The sequence below is a fragment of the Choloepus didactylus genome, chromosome 2 (genome assembly GCF_015220235.1).
Source record: "Choloepus didactylus isolate mChoDid1 chromosome 2, mChoDid1.pri, whole genome shotgun sequence".
NCBI classification, from domain to species: Eukaryota; Metazoa; Chordata; class Mammalia; order Pilosa; family Megalonychidae; genus Choloepus; species Choloepus didactylus.
The window spans coordinates 115,215,205-115,231,294 of NC_051308.1; the positions used below are offsets into that span (position 1 = coordinate 115,215,205).

A 16,090-nucleotide genomic window follows, 5' to 3' on the forward strand; every position below is an offset into this window, starting at 1 on the left:
TTTCTGAACAGGCACGTTCCGGGCAGCTCACCCGACTTCTTAGGTTATTATGGGATCGGTAGGGTCCTGAGCATCGGGGCAGCAGAGAAGTATATCCCGGAAAGCAGAGTCTTGGACTCAGGAGAGGAATCTCACATCGAGACCGGCTGGGATTTTTCTTTTTGTCTTGGTTTTGCGGAGGGAAGAAGAGGAGGTTGTGTGGCTCGGTTGAACTTGAGGCAGCGTGAAGGCCCCCTCAGGCAGCGCCGAGGGCAGCCGTAGCCGGGGCCTGGTGCGGCCGCCGCGGCCGCTGTCAGGGAAGCGGAGGCGGCCAATGGATCCCGGGAGCGGTCGCTGCTGCTGAGGCAGCGGTGCCGGCAGCCCGACTCCGGCAGCCCGACTCCGACTGCCCGCACCCCCTCCGCGGGAGTCCCCAGAGGTAAGCGACTCTTCTCCCGTGAGTCTTCCTTACCGTCTGGTGGTGGTGGAGGGGGTCCCTCTCATATCCTGTCCCGCACAGCCTTCCCCCAACCTGGGTTCTACTACAAAACTACCCTCCTGGTGGCAGCTGCACCCCGGGTTCCTTCTCCACCCTTTCCTCTCAGGCCTGGGGGTCCTCCTCTGCTTTTTGGCTTCCTCTTCTGTTTAGCTCCTCCCCCTGCCCCGGGGATCCCCCCCACCCCCATCCCTGTTGCCTCGGTTCCGAATCATTATCTTTTACGTCTTGAACCCTTTCCACGTTAGGACGCCTACTATATATAATACCCATCCTTGTTTGTCGTTCCTTGTCGTCTGTGCTTCTGCCCAAAACCTTTCCCATGGACCCCGCTTTTATTCCTATTCCTGTTTTGCCCCTTTTCTCCGAAGTCGCTGTATAACCTTGGCATTGGGTTCCCATTTGCCTGAGCTTAAAATTGTGGCCCTCTCTTCCTCTGCTTCTTCTGATTCCATTACCTCACCGCCACCCACCACCCAATTCCTGGCTTCCAAGAGTCTTCTATTCTCCTCTCCTTAAGAGATCTCAGGTCCTTATCATCATTCCCAAAGTACCATTTGCATTCTACTTTGACCGTAATCCTTACCCTTCTTTGGGGTGCTGTATGACCCCTGTAACTTTCTTTAGCTTCACCACCCCCACCTCCGCCCCTAAATCTCCCTTCCTCTGGAGGTTTGTGTTCCTTACGGAGAGAGATCTGACAACGCCCCTTCCTGTTCGGGTTTCTTTGATGCCTTCTCCCTCAGGTTTCAAGGATTTTGCTGATCCTTGTGATACTTGGTTCCGTTTTTCCTGTGGTCTCTATGTAGTCTATGTCATACTCTATCTTCACATACCACTTATTTCAGGATCAAATAAGAAGAAAATGTGTTGGGAGGAGGGGGAGCCTCAGCTTTCTTAGGGTTTTCAGGACAGAAGGGTCTTTGAAGGATGGAGCAAATTTTGAAGATGTCCCTATCATATTGCACTTTGTTGATTATTCAGGAGCAGCCAGTAGGAGGAATGCACGGGCTCAGATGGAAACTGAATGAGGTGGCGAGAAATTTTGTTTTGGATTGTATAATTTTAGGCTTGTTTTAAAGGTTTCACAGAATAGAGTGTCTTCCCACCCCTATCGGTGTCCAAGAGGAATAAGTTGAGGTGTCTGTGACTTACTAGCATAGTTTTGGTTGATTCCATGAGAATACAGGCCAGAGATGGGGTTAGGGGTAACTGGGAAAAGGAACGTGAGACAGTGGAAAGAACTTATACATTCAGAATCAGGACTCCTGGGTTCAGCATGTGACTTCCTTATTTGACCTCTAGAGTTACCTTCTTGGGAAAATGGCCCACTCTTTAGGCATCAGTGCAGTAGTGGCAGGATGTGGGTTGGGGGAAAATTTGACTTGGTTTATTTGTAGAACGTTCTGTGTATTAGTAGTGGTTTAATAGTCCTAAGACTTCTCCTTCATCTTGGTCTGTCAAATCTTTCTAGTCTACAGCCATGGGAGTAAGTCAGTTTGAAAGACAAGCTCCAGTCCTGCTTCTTTCATCTGCTTTGCTTTTATCCCACTGCATAAAGCTGCTGACCACCTGTGGTAGTTCCTCCCCTGCTTGATCCATAGCTCCTGATTCTATAGGTGGAAAGTATGTTTGTGGGAAAGCCTTTTGAGGAAACTGACTGGAAAAGAAAACTTGTAGTGAGCTAGATCTTGGGAAAGTAGTTGCTGCCTTCTATGCTGTGTCTCTCTCTTGGCGTGTGAAAAGGGCATGTGAAGTTCCATTCATCCTCTGACTCTAGGCCTGTTCTGAAGTAGCCTTGTCCCACTTCTCCCTTGTCTCCCTCCTCTTTAAGAGTGTAGTCTCCTCAATTCATCTTCCTTTTTAGGAACAACTTCACTGCTTGGAACCATCCCCAACTAGAAATCATATTTCCTCTAGTTTGCCTGCTTTCTCCTTAGAGCTGGGTTCACACCTCGTGGTGAGAACATATTTGCTGAATACCTTGCAGAGCCACAAATTGAGATTCTTTGATTTTGGGAAGAGGTTTGGGAGGAATCTTTCAAGAATTATCATGGGACAAGGGAGGACCTAGCCGAAGTGCCTTTGGGGTTTGGGGAGGGAATGAGGAACAGTTCAGAGACAGGTGAGCATGCAGGTTGCTTTCTTTGCCATCTGTCTTTTTCAGCAGGAGCTCCCAGAGCTGGCTTGGGCTGTCTGGCTGGAATCTGCTTATACCAGCTCCATGGCCTGCATGGAGAGCTCTTAGACTGATTCAATATTGACTTAACTACCCTGAGACCACTGCCCTGCTTACCTTCCTGCTGGTAGTTTAAGAATGCCCTCTCCCCTATTAATTCTGCCCCCTTCCCTGGGGCCTTGGGAAAGCATTTATCTGGTTCCTGGTGGACCTTGGAGCCTGCTTGACTGCTTCCCTGAATTTCTACAAGGAAAAAGGAATACTCAAATCTCCACCTTTACCATTGAGGACAAAAGGGAAAGATGATCTGAGACCTCTTTAAAGAAAGGTTTGAGTTAGACCTTAAGACATGAGGAAGAACTTCTCAACAGCAGAACAGGCAGCCTAGGGTGATACGGAGTCTCTTTAGTATTAAACGAATACATGGTAACAAATCCAATGGTACTTAAGAGTTGATGAAAAGCAGCAGTCCCTTTCCACTCATCCTTACTCCTACTCCCTCAGAGTTAACCTCTTAATTATCTCAGGGTTTAGTTCTGAAAGGTATCACCATTATTTTAGATAAAATGCTTGTGTTTCCATTTCTTAGTTTATTGTTATATAAGAGGATTTAGCTTTAGAGAATTAATACTCCCTGTTTATAAAATTGTCTTTATTTTTATTTCTTCTACTGGATACCTATGTAATTTCAGATAATATATTTGAACCTCCCTTTCTTGTCCATTAACCTTTTTTTGTGGTAAAATATATAACATAAAATTTACCATTTTAATCATTTTAAGTGTACAGTTCAGTGACATTAATTACATTCACAATGTTGTGCTACCGACACCACCAAAACTTTTTCATCACCCAAAACAGAAACTATTTTATCTCCTATCCCTCCTCCCCCAGCCCCTGGTAACCTGTAATCTACTTTCTGTCTCTGTGAATTTGCTTATTCTAAATATTTCATGTAAATGGAATCCTACAATATTTGTTCTCAACTACCCACTTTGTAGGATGATGATATTAGCACCCCTATCATTTTTTCCGCCCCACATGATCCATCTCATAGGGATCTTTTTTTTTTAATTCATTTTATTTAGATATATTCACATACTATGCAGTCATACGAAACAAAGTATGCATTTGATTGTTCACAGTATCATAGGGATCTTTTAAAAGGAGAAAAATTGAACTCATCTGTCTGCTTGGAAGCAGATCTCTAGATCAAATGATCTTTCAAAGACCATTCTAAGAAAATACATATAAAAATATCAGGGCTAGTTAGAATCAATCCATAGTCCATGGAGAAAGATTTGAATAAGAGCATGGTGATTAGCTGGGTGAGGAGATTGATTTGGAGCTCATTACCATCCTGTCCTAACAAAGACCAACCTAGTAAGTCTTTTCATGGAGACCATGGGAAGACTGGTTGCTTAGAATCTTCCGTGATGGTAAGTGAGGAGCTAGATTAAGTGATAGCAGCCTCCTCTCAGAGTCTTTCCCTGCAGACAGGTACTTAAATGCTCAGTCACACAAAACACCTGCATGCTCTTTATGCTCTGTATGCTGTCCAACTGCTTCTCTACTCTGCTCTGACCTGTAACAAACTCCTGTTGCTCAGGCCAGGATTCCCTACATTGCCCAGACATGAACATGGAGCCTGGTCAGTCGTCAACACTCCCACACCCCCCTTTCTAGGAGCCAGCTGGTAGGCTCAAAGCAGGGAAGGCGCCATCAATATCCCAGTCTTACTGGAAGGTCAGTTTAGGCTCCCAATATGAAGTGTGGAGCTTCTTTGGGCACAGTTGTTTGAACATCCTTGTTAGGGGGTGAATGGAGGGTAATATTACCTGTGAGGGTCACAGGAACCATTTGATATTAAATGTTTGGATTTTCTTCTTTCACTTTTTTTCTTATTCTTCTCACAAGGGGAAGAGTGGTGAATGCAGAACCTGTTCCTTTACTCTTTGGCTTTCTAGCTCTTTCACTTTCTTGAGAATGCTTACCCGTCAAAGCTATACTTTTTTCTGCATTTGAAAATGAATTGATGTTGACCGTATCTGAGTTTAGGTTTTGGAGAATCCCTTTCCTATTTCTTCCTGTCTAAATTGCCAAAGCCTCCTTAATCCCTTCAGCAATCTTCCACCCCCGCCCCCCACCCCCAATAACTTACTTCAGATGAGGGCAGTCCCTGAATTCCACAGAGGCCAGGAGGGAGGCCCAGCTCCAGTTTAGTGGTTTCCTGTAGCAGAGGAGTCTGGTTGAGCTGCATCTTCTGGCATTGTCTGATTCCCTGGGGCGTGAAGGCTGCTGAATGGGTGGGGTGGGGGGGTGTCTTTTCAGTGGTAAAGTTCCCTGAATATTGTGATATGGGGTTCCTAACTGAGCTCTGGGAGGTTTTCTCCTTTCGCCTATGGGATAAGAGAGGTGACTTCAAAGTTTCTGAAATAGAGGAAAAGGGAAGGATATATCAAGTGTAGAGAAATTGAGACAAAAGAGAGTTGATTGTATAGAACAATTGAGAATTTTTGTAGGCTATCATGATTTTCTAAGCAGATCTAAAAGGTAGGTAGTCCCAGTTGCATTACAATGACTGGTGCAGAGTGCCCTGCAAAGGTGTGGCAGAGAATGATTAAAGCTTCCTTATTAATCCTTTGCAACCCACAGTTGCAAGTAGAGACAGATCCACCTAGGCAGCTGTGCTGTTTCTACTGCTCAGAGGGCACTGCCTAAGTTTTGGAGGGAGCATAGTGAAAAGGTTGCCACCTTCATACTGATAACCAAGCTCAGACTGCTTCAGGAAATTAAATTTAAAGATGAACTTCTTGCTTGACAGATTTGAGAGAGAAAGAAATGGGAATACACCATTTAGTGATCTGTGAGAACAGAAGAGTTCATGGCAAGACTTGGGTGGTAACTGATGGGAGGGAGGGAACTGGACTAGATGTTGGTCAGATCAGACTAAACTCTTAACATTTCAGAGGTACAAGAAGAGGCACTGGAAGGGTGGAAAGGGAGGCTTCCTAGAGATAATGAGTGACTGAATAATTCATATCTTGAACCTCCTTCCACCTACCCAAAATATATGCACCCAGGTCACCAGGGTCAAAGGTTATTACACTAATGGTTGAAAATCCCCTTCAGTCCAACTCTCCAAAAGCTTCCGCCTTGCTCTTGCTCACACTCTTGTGTGTGTGTGGTTGATGAGACGTTAACAGTGTGCCTCTTCCAGTCTCTGCCTTGAAATTTCCTCCTGTACTGCAATGATTCTCCTCATCTGGATCACTCTAAAATTTCCTTCTCTTCAGTACTAATTCTCCTGATCTGAATTTGGTGACACTCTTAAGAATAGTTCTTGGATGGCAGGGGCTTTTGTCAGCACTGAATTTCCTCCCAAGAGCCCCTCCAGGGAAGAGTTCTTAGTCTTGTGATTCCTGTTTCTCCCTCTTCTTTGGAAGTTCTAGACTCATGAGTCCCAGCCTGATTTCTTCTTGCCATCCCAGAGCCCCTCCAGTTCTTAGACTGTATGTGTATAACAGTGGGAAAAGTAGTAAACAATATTTATATGGATTGCATACACATGCACACACTGCATACTGGCCTTTTAGATGATTAAGATTCAACTAGCATTTATTGAGTACTACTATTGCCAGGGTCTGTGCTAGATCCACTATGTACATGAAGATATTTATTCCACACAGCAACAATGAGAAGTAGAAATGTTATTCCCAGTTTGCAGCTGAGGAAACAAACTCAGAAGGTAAATGACTTGCATAAATTTATGCATCTCATAATGGCAGAGCCAGAATTTTGAACCTCTGCCTGTCTGACTGCAAGTCCAGGGCTCTTTCCATTATACTTCAGCTGCCACGGCACTGGAGAGGGAAGGTATGACGTTATGAAATCAGACAAGCAGAGGTATGGCACAACTTCAGCAGAGTTGATGATGGTTGTTTTAGAACTGTTCTCTTCTAAGTGAAGCCTGCCATGGTGTTTGCTGGCCCTTATTCCCTGGGAACTTTGAGTCTAAAAGGCAAGGTAAGAATGTGTCTAACTAGAAAAAATACATCAAGATTTTAATGCTAAATTAAGATGTGGTGTCCAGGGCCTGTTGTGTAGGGTGTTATGTGAGTAAGGGAATACAGTTTAAAGGGGAAAAGAAAAAGGTTATTGCAGGCATCTAAAGGGAGACATGGGAAGGGCAAGAAGATAGAAATGTATCTGAAGAAGGACAAGGGAATAAGACCAGAATTGCTTCCCAGTGTGTCTGAAGAATTTGTAAATCTGTATAAACGTAACATATAAAGCAACCTTTTGCAAACACAAGAACAGAGGCTAAACTGAGTAACTAAGAACAGAAGGAATGAAGAGTAATGACAGTGATCAGAAATGGAGGTAGTCAGGGAAAACTTCCTGGGAGGAGAAGACTTGTCATCTGATTTTGAGAGGAGGTGCCTGGGAAGGCTTCATGGAGAAGGGAAGACCTGGGGATGGCACCGCTAACCAGTGTGTGTATGTGTCTCCCTTTCTTTTCCTTTCTTCCTCCCTCCTTCTGCAGCTTGGACGCTCGAAGTCTGGCTGTGGCCATGGGAGACACAATAGTGGAGCCCGCCCCCCTGAAGCCAACTTCTGAGCCCATTCCTGGCCCACCAGGGAATAGTGGGGGCTCCTTGCTAAGCGTCATCACGGAGGGGGTCGGGGAACTATCAGTGATTGACCCTGAGGTGGCCCAGAAGGCCTGCCAGGAGGTGCTGGAGAAAGTGAAGCTTTTGCATGGAGGCATGGCGGTCTCTAGCAGAGGCACCCCACTGGAGTTGGTCAATGGGGATGGTATGGACAGTGAGATACGTTGCCTAGACGATCCACCTGCCCAGATAAGGGAGGAGGAAGATGAGATGGGGGCCACGGTAGCCTCAGGCACAGCCAAGGGAGCAAGAAGGCGACGGCAGAACAACTCAGCCAAACAGTCTTGGTTGCTGAGGCTGTTTGAATCAAAACTATTTGACATCTCCATGGCCATTTCATACCTGTATAATTCCAAGGAGCCTGGAGTACAAGCCTACATCGGCAACCGGCTCTTCTGCTTTCGCAATGAGGACGTGGACTTCTATCTGCCCCAGTTGCTTAACATGTACATCCACATGGATGAAGACGTGGGTGATGCCATCAAGCCCTATATAGTCCACCGGTGTCGCCAGAGCATTAACTTTTCCCTCCAGTGTGCCCTTTTGCTGGGGGCTTACTCTTCGGACATGCACATTTCCACTCAACGACACTCCCGTGGGACCAAACTACGGAAGCTGATCCTCTCCGATGAGCTGAAACCAGCTCACCGAAAGAGGGACCTGCCCTCCCTGAGCCCAGCCCCTGACACAGGGCTGTCTCCCTCTAAAAGGACTCACCAGCGCTCTAAGTCAGATGCCACCGCCAGCATAAGTCTCAGCAGCAACCTGAAACGAACAGCCAGCAACCCTAAAGTGGAGAATGAAGATGAGGTAAAATTCTGGGGATGAACAGAGGGGCAAGGTGACAGAGAGCTGCATGGAGACAGGATGTCTGGTTATTCTGTCCTTTTCTCTCCTTCCCTCTGTTTCATTTCACTGTGATAAAAGCATGAAATGTTAGAATGGAAAAAGACCTTATAATTCATGTATTCCAACTGCCTCATTTTACAAAGGAAGAACTTGGAGACCCAGAGAGATAAAGTGACTTGCCCGGGGTCATATAGCTAGTTAATGACAAGGCTGATACTCCTGGCTCTATCCATTGTTTTTACTAAACTCTTCTGCCATTCTGTTAATTTCTTACTAAGAACTGTGGCAGAGACTCTCCCTGACTTGACCTGGGATATCTACCAGAGCCTCTTAGAGCAGCAATCATGGGGGAGGAAAAGAGACTGTCATCTTTGTGTGTGTCGGGGGAGGGAATATTAAATAGAACATCCGCTTCATTCTCCTGTCCACTCCTCCAGTAATCCATTTCTCCCAACCCCCACCGATGATCCTGCTTTTTGTTGACATAAGGTTAGGTAGGATTCATTCCCTATAACTAAGGTATCTGCAGAATGCCCTCCTGCATGTCTTTCCTCGTGGGAGGGGTGTCTTGCTGATATCTTTCCTATTTCATTTGGGACAAGGACAAAGAGAAGGAGGAAGCAGTCTTGGTATGGAGGAAATCTCAGGCATGCCCAGTGTACCTAGTCAAGGATCTGGTGGCTGGGAAGAACTGGAAGCTACAGCAACAGTTGTGGGTATCCACTTTAGGATACAGAGCAGGGAGCAGATGAGCACATCAGTAGATTACACCCACCCTCCACTCCACATCTGGGCAGATAGCTGAGGAAGTTGCCCAAGGGACAACCAAGTGTTGGTGACCTGGTGTCCCAGCTAGACAGTGGTGCCCCAGTCCTCCCCTCTGACTCAACACTGGCCAGGCTCTCATCCTGGCTGCCAGCCCAGCCTAGGAAGGAAGGGAGAAAAGCCTAAGGAATTTGCACTTGTTGGAAATCGCACATAGCCATGGTCCTAGTATCTGCCTCTGTGGGGCACATAACCCACCCACTTTTCTTGTACAATGAAACTTCTTTCAACAAGGGAGAGGTCAGAGTAATCAGGGAAGAGAAAAGGCAGGGAGGGAGAATACAGAGTCTGCACTCTCTGGAAATTAGGTATTTTATTATAATTTAGTCCAGTTGTTGACCTAGACTAAGAATAATAGTAAAGCTAAAAGAGTCAACATTTACTGAGTACTTATTATGTGCTGGGCATTGTGGCAAGTACTTTACATTGAATCCTCAACCGTAAGAGACAGATATTACTTTACCAATAAGAAAACTGAAACTTAGAAAGGTTAGGTGATTCCCCCCCAAATCTCTCAATTAAAGAATGTCAGACAAGACTCAGGCTCAGAGCTGGTGCTCATAGTAATTCAGCTGGGCTGCCTTGGCTGTTTCTCAGCATCTGTTTGCCCAAGTCCTCCTGCTAAGTTTTTCTGGGCCTCCTAACCATAAGAGGCCATTTAGGGAGAAAAGGCCCAGGCCTTGGCCATCTAGACTTTCACATCCATGCACAGGCAGAGCCAAAGCTGTCCTCAGAACTAGAATGGACCATTTCTATGTATGGTTGAACTTGGCAGGGGAAGCCAGGGTCATGAAGGTAGTTGGTTGCAGAGCAGGAAGAATCATCCAGATTCTGATGAAACTAATATCATGAAGGGTTTGGGAGCTGCTTCCTCTTGCCTGCAGCAGTGTAAGTGTAAGCAACTGGATGTGAATCCCTTGGTGCCTCTTGTCAGACTTGACTTTTCTCTGTATCTATCTTGTAGTTTTCATCTTAGGACTGGGAGAGCTGAGGCCTTAGAGCTTTTCTTAGGCTGTAATGATGTCCTTGGTCCCTCTTCCTCACATCTTAGTCCTGCACCTGGATGGGATTATGGAAGGCACTAAGAGACAGGTACTCTGTGAGTCCTACCATCTTCTAGGGTGTGTTCTCCAGCTGTCATTCTTGCCAACTTGGCTCCTGATCTTGGATCACTGTATCCAAGAAAGGAAGGAGATAGCACATCCCCAGGCACTCATCGGTTATCTGATGCTGGCAGAACTAGAAACTTGAATCTACTCTGGCTACTCAGGAAATGTGATCGTGAGAGAGAGAATAATTATAAATATCACTAGGAATCTAAGCATTGGAATCTTCAGCACAGGAAGGCTCTCTGAACCCCTTTGGAATTTTGAGAGTATGTTTGTCAAGGCCTCTGTCCCCCAAATACCAAGGAGATTTGTTTTCCTTCTACTCCTTCTTCTACTCTATCATGCAGCATTCATTCATTCTACAAATAGTTATTGAGCTTGTTCAGTGTGCAAAGCCCTGTGCTAGAATCAGTGGAGAATGGAAGGGTAAATGAAGCAGTACCTGCTCCTTAGGAACTTACAAGGTGATAATGGAAACACCGTAAACTAGGGAAGTGTTTAGTTTGTGATTCCCTTGAAAAGCTATTTCCTGTCCCTAAGCAGGAAACACACATCTTATTAAAACAAAGTACATAATTTTCTGAGGCCTGAGCAGAGACACTCTAGAAGGAGACTCTCTGGGTGAGACTGATGCTTGGCTCCCCATCTCTTGCTTTCCCTTTAGGTTCTGAGTTTAAACCTACATTCCTACCCTTGGTGGAGGAGCTCCGGGAGGATGAAGTAAGAACTCAGGGAAGCAGCCCAGGGACTGCTTGTACAGTTCTCTTCCTGCCTAGAGTCTCCCTGTAGAGCTCTTTTCTGCCCAGATCTCATAGAAAGTCTGTTTTCTTTCAGAGAGGAATCCTTTACACTCTCCCTCACAGAGAGCTCCAGCATGTATTTCTCCCATCTTTTATCACCCCCACCCCCAAAGCCTGCCCCCCTCAAAGTAGTTTTAGATCTGCCTAGTCAGGGAACTCTGCTCAGGTACTTTTTCCTTCCTATCTGTAACCAAATGGTAAATAGTTTGGCATGGCGTAGGGGTTCAGGCAACAGAGAATGATTTAGGTAACACCCCCACCCCACCCCTGCATAATAATCTCTTAGTAGATTGACTTTGTCTTTTCAGGACTATCACCTTTGTACAGAGGAATCTGCTGCATATCACACAGGAAGCCCCAGTGGGCCTTCTAGCCTGATATGATGTGACGTCAGCTGCTTGGTCTCAGATTTACTCCATGGAGCTGACTTAGTATGAGTGACTCAAGTCCAGGGATAAGGAGCAGGTCATGACATATATATAGTCATGATATACCTCCCTTCCCTGAAGGCTGTTAGTGAGTCAGACAGGGGTCCTGTCTGTGGAAGAATCAGCTGGAATGTTGCTTACGAAGCCAATGTCCTGCCTGCTGTTCCTTCCCAACCAACTCATGGGTAGAAATTGAACTACTAAGTCACAATAGACCCCGGCATCTTCACTGCCTCAATTTTCACTCCCACCTCTGCCCAAAGTGAAAGAGCTCCTCAAGGAAGGACCTAACTATGGGACTCTAGATAGAACAGAAATTAAATGATGGCATTGAATTAAGTAGATGCTTGAAATGCTGATTCCAGAGTAGAAACTCAATAATCACTTCCCTCCTGCCCTGGGAGCTCTCACGACTTTGTCTAGGTCCTCCTTTCCTGCAGGTTTGTGCACACATGCCGTTTCTCTCTCTGCCCTGGTAGACCTTATTGAACAGAGCCCAGCCTAGGTCCTGTGCATGAAGGCTACAGCAGAGCTGCTGAATGAGAGCTTGAACACCATCTCTTTCTCCTAGTAAGGCACAGGGATGGGGAGATGGTTAGATACATCTCCTGGGCTGCGATGGGGCCAGCTACTGGCCAGCTATTCAGTCTTCTTAGATGGCTTTAACTAGGACCTAACTCCCCAGCTTATGTCAAAAATTATAATTTCTTGTATGCCATATGAAATAGCCTGATAGGAAGCCTTAAGGAGGTTTAGTAAATATGAGATTTGTTCACCCTTTACTCCCACCAGCACCTATGCCAGAGGTTCAGGTTCATGGGTCTGGGGTGCCCTTTGTCACATAGGTTCTTTTTTTTTTTTTTTTTAATTCCGTTTCATTGAGATATATTCACATACCATACAGTCATCCATGGTGTACAATCAACTGTTCACAGTGCCATCATATAGTTGTGCATTCATCACCCCAATCTATTTTTTTTTAATTTCTTTTTTTTTATTAAATTCAGTTTTATTGAAATACATTCACACACCATACAATCATCCATGATATATAATCCACTGTCCACAGTATGATAACATAGTTATGTGTTCATCACCACAATCTGTCTCTGAACATTTTCTTTACATCAGAAAGAACCAGAACAAGAATAAAAAATAAAAGTGAAAAAAGAACACCCAAATCATCCCCCCATCCCACCCCATTTGTCCTTTAGTTTTTATCCCCATTCCTCCACTCATCCATACACTAGATAAAGGGGGTGTGATCCACAAGGTCTTCACAATCACACTGTCACCCCTTGTAATCTACATTATTATATAATTGTCTTCAGGAGTCCAGACTGCTGGGTTGGAGTTTGGTAGTTTCAGGTATTTACTTCTAGCTATTCCAATACATTAAAGCCTAAGAGGTGTTATCTATATAGTGCATAAGAATGTCCACCAGAGTGACCTCTCGACTCCATTTGGAATCTCTCAGCCACTGAAACTATTTCGTCTCATTTTGCATCCCCCTTTTGGTCAAGAAGATACTCTCAATCCCACGATGCCGGGTCCACATTCATCCTCGGGAGTCATACTCTGCGTTGCCAGGGAGATTTACACCCCTGGGAGTCAGGTCCCACGTAGTGGCGAGGGCAGCGAGTTCACCTGTCGAGATGGCTCAGTTAGAGAGAGAGAGGGCCACATCTGCGCAACAAAGAGGTACTCAGGGGGAGACTCTTAGGCACCATTACATACAAGTTTAGACTCTCCTTTGTGGTAATGAGCTTCATAAGGGCAAGTCCCATGCTCGAGGGCTCAGCACATCAAACCGCCAGTCCCAATGTTTGTGACAACATATGCTAGGGGATCAGCATCTCAAAGTTTAGAGATAGGCCTTACACTTCAGGGATAGAGTTAACTGCTGTAAGAGCTTACGATCTAGGGACTATTACAATTATTGTGTCCACGTTAGGCTATGTTCTAAGATTCAATTCTGAGTTTACACATTGTAGTTAGTCCATATTGGTGAGGCATCATCCCTCTCACCATGTTTTCTCCAACACTTTTACTCCTATATATATATTTTCCTACAATTTTATAGAGTTATATTCACATACCATACATTTATCCACAGTGTACAATCAGTTGTTCATGGTATCATCATAAAGTTGTACACTTATCACCACAATCAGCATTTGAACATACTTATTACTACAAGAAAAATTGTTTTTTTTGTTTTTTGTTTTTTTTTTTTAGCAATAAGAAAAAATGATAAAAAGAAAAATAACATGTCATACAATACAATATACTACTAAGGACAGCAAATAACACCACTACCAAGAATCCCATATTACTCCCCTATATCCCCTTCTCATATACATTTAGCATTGGCGTATTGCCTTTGTTACATTTAATGGAGGTATATTACAATGTTACTGTTGACCATAGACTCCAGTTTGCTTTGATTATGTTTTTTCCTGAATACCATCCCTTTTTCAAATTTCTACATGGTTGACATTCATTTGCTTTCCCACATGCAAAAACATTTTTATATTTGTATATTTAGTAACAGTCATTGGCCACTCCAGTTTTTGCCACGTTATACAGTCCCAGTCTTTATCATCTATCTTTACCTCTGGTGTCATACATTCTCCTATCCCACCTCTTTCAGCTTTACTCACAGACATCTTTGTTCAGTGTACTTACAGTACCGTGCTACCATCACACAGTATTATCCTGTCTATTTCTGGATCTATGCAATCAATCTTAAACATTCTGTAGTCCTTCAGCATCAAATGGCTGATCTCTGCCCTCTTTCTATCTCCTGGTCGCCTGTGTTGTCAGCTTTTAACTCCCAAAGTTTGTTCATTAATGTCTGTTCATATTAGTGAGACCATACAGAATCTGTCCTTTTCCCAATCTATTTTTGAACATTTTCCTTACACCAGAAAGAATAAAAGAAAGAATAAAAAATAAAAGTAAAAAAGAACAGCCATATCACCCCCCCATCCCACCCTATTTTTCATTTAGTTTTTGTCCCCATTTTTCTACTCATCCATCCATACACTGGATAAAGGGAGTGTGTCACGTAGGTTCTTGGAGCTGGGCCTCCCAGGGTAATAATGAAGCTGATGAGAGAGGAGAAGGTAGACCTGACACTGAAAGCTTAGCTCTTCTGCTTTCTCCCTGAGGTTTCCAAAAAACCAGAAGAGGATGGGGTTTCCAGTATGGAGGTCATGCAGCTTGTTAAATTCAATCTCTCTATGGTGGTCCCCACAGAAAGAGTTTGGTGGAAAGCATGTGAGTAGATAAAAAGCAGGGAAACTTGAAAGTGCAGAGCTGCTCATCTCTTTAGGGACCCAACTTTAGGGTTTTATCCTAGAAGGAAGACTCAGACAGGTGAGAATAGAAGGGAATAAATGAAAAACAGACGCTGTTTAATCTCTTCACCCTTCTGACTTCAGAGTCTGAGCTGGTCTTCCAGCATCTCCCATAAGTGTCGGCAATCTGGGCAGTTGGTGTTTCTGGGTTGGCTTTTCTTGCATTAGAGCAGGAAGGTAGAGCTAAACAAGAGAAGCAGTTATAATCCAAGTTGGAGCTAAATTCTTTGCCTTTGTCTCTCTCCCCCTCCCTTCCTGCCCCCTCCTTCTCCCCTTGCCCTCTGGCCCTTTCCCAGGAGCTCTCCTCCAGCACCGAGAGTATTGATAATTCATTCAGTTCCGTAAGTGGGGCCAGGCTGGGACTGGGTGGCAGGCTCCCCTCATGGCCGCATTTCCTCTCCGTTCCCAGGTCTTCTGAGCCCCCAGGTCCAGGCTGGAGTTAAAAAGCCTCTTTCCTTCTTGGCCTCCCAAGCCTCCCTGACCTGGAGGAGTCCCCTGCTTTTTGCTGCCATTGCCCTGATTCCAGGCTGAGTTGGGTTCAGTGAATCCTTCTCTCAGAGACAGCTGAGATGCAGTGATTCTCGGCCTCTCTCTCTTGGTTCTCTGGAGCAAACACCTAGGAGAGAGGTGGAATTTACCTCTGGATTGGAGTCAGAAGCTGGTTGGCAGAAACCACCAGGATTCTGTTTCTCCCACCCAGAACCCCTTCCCACATGGCTTCTGCCATCAGACTATCAAGTGTTTATTCAGTGTCTTCTAAATGCTAGGTTCTGTGCCGGGTGAGCTGACTCCAAAAGACAGCAGGACTTGGCCTGAAGGAAATATTTATTTCCCCACAGCCAGTTTTCTTTTTTAACCTAAACCACATTTCTTCCAGGTCTGAGTTCTTCCCTTTTCCCAGCTTATTGCCCAGGATGTTCCTTAATCCCCATTCTCTTTTGTGTTCCCTCTGGGTAACCTCTAGACTAACCGTAATCCTCTGGTCCCACAGGGTCTCGGACCTTGTTGCTGGGCAGAGACGTGAGAGGAAATGCTGGACCCTCTGGGAGTTTGGATGATTTTTTCACATTTTATTTTTTATTTGTCTACCCAGTCAGTTTTCTATGTCCTGTGCTGATCCTGTTTCAATCATGATCCCTATCTCCTATGTGGTAGAGCTTCTCTCTTGAGGCCTAAGATCACATTTCCAACATGCTCACATAACTTGGGGCCCCAAACACAATTGCTCATTTGAGGATGGGAAAGAGTTCCCATCCTCAAATGATCATTTGCCACCTGAGGTCATGGATTGGGGGATCAGGATGAAGAAGGAGTGAGTCTCCAAATTTCCTCTTCCTTTCCTTCTGTTCTCTGTTAGGCCTCTGGGGTATTTCCAGGGACCCTAGAAGCC

The 16,090-nt window shown here is 45.0% G+C and overlaps 1 protein-coding gene across 5 annotated transcripts in view; it reads left to right on the forward strand.

Moving 5' to 3' along the window:
• PI4KB (phosphatidylinositol 4-kinase beta) overlaps positions 1–16,090 on the forward strand; it is a 47,682-nt gene continuing 31,592 nt past the window's right edge. Inside the window, exons 1-3 of one of the 5 annotated variants that reach the window (XM_037826013.1) lie at positions 1–418; positions 7,201–8,137; positions 14,997–15,041. In XM_037826013.1, the coding sequence (XP_037681941.1) occupies positions 7,229–8,137; positions 14,997–15,041 (954 nt within the window). In that variant the 5' untranslated portion in view covers positions 1–418; positions 7,201–7,228. The remainder of the gene's footprint in view (positions 419–7,200; positions 8,138–14,996; positions 15,042–16,090) is intronic. The other 4 variants (XM_037826009.1, XM_037826011.1, XM_037826010.1 and 1 more) reach the window with 4 other exon arrangements.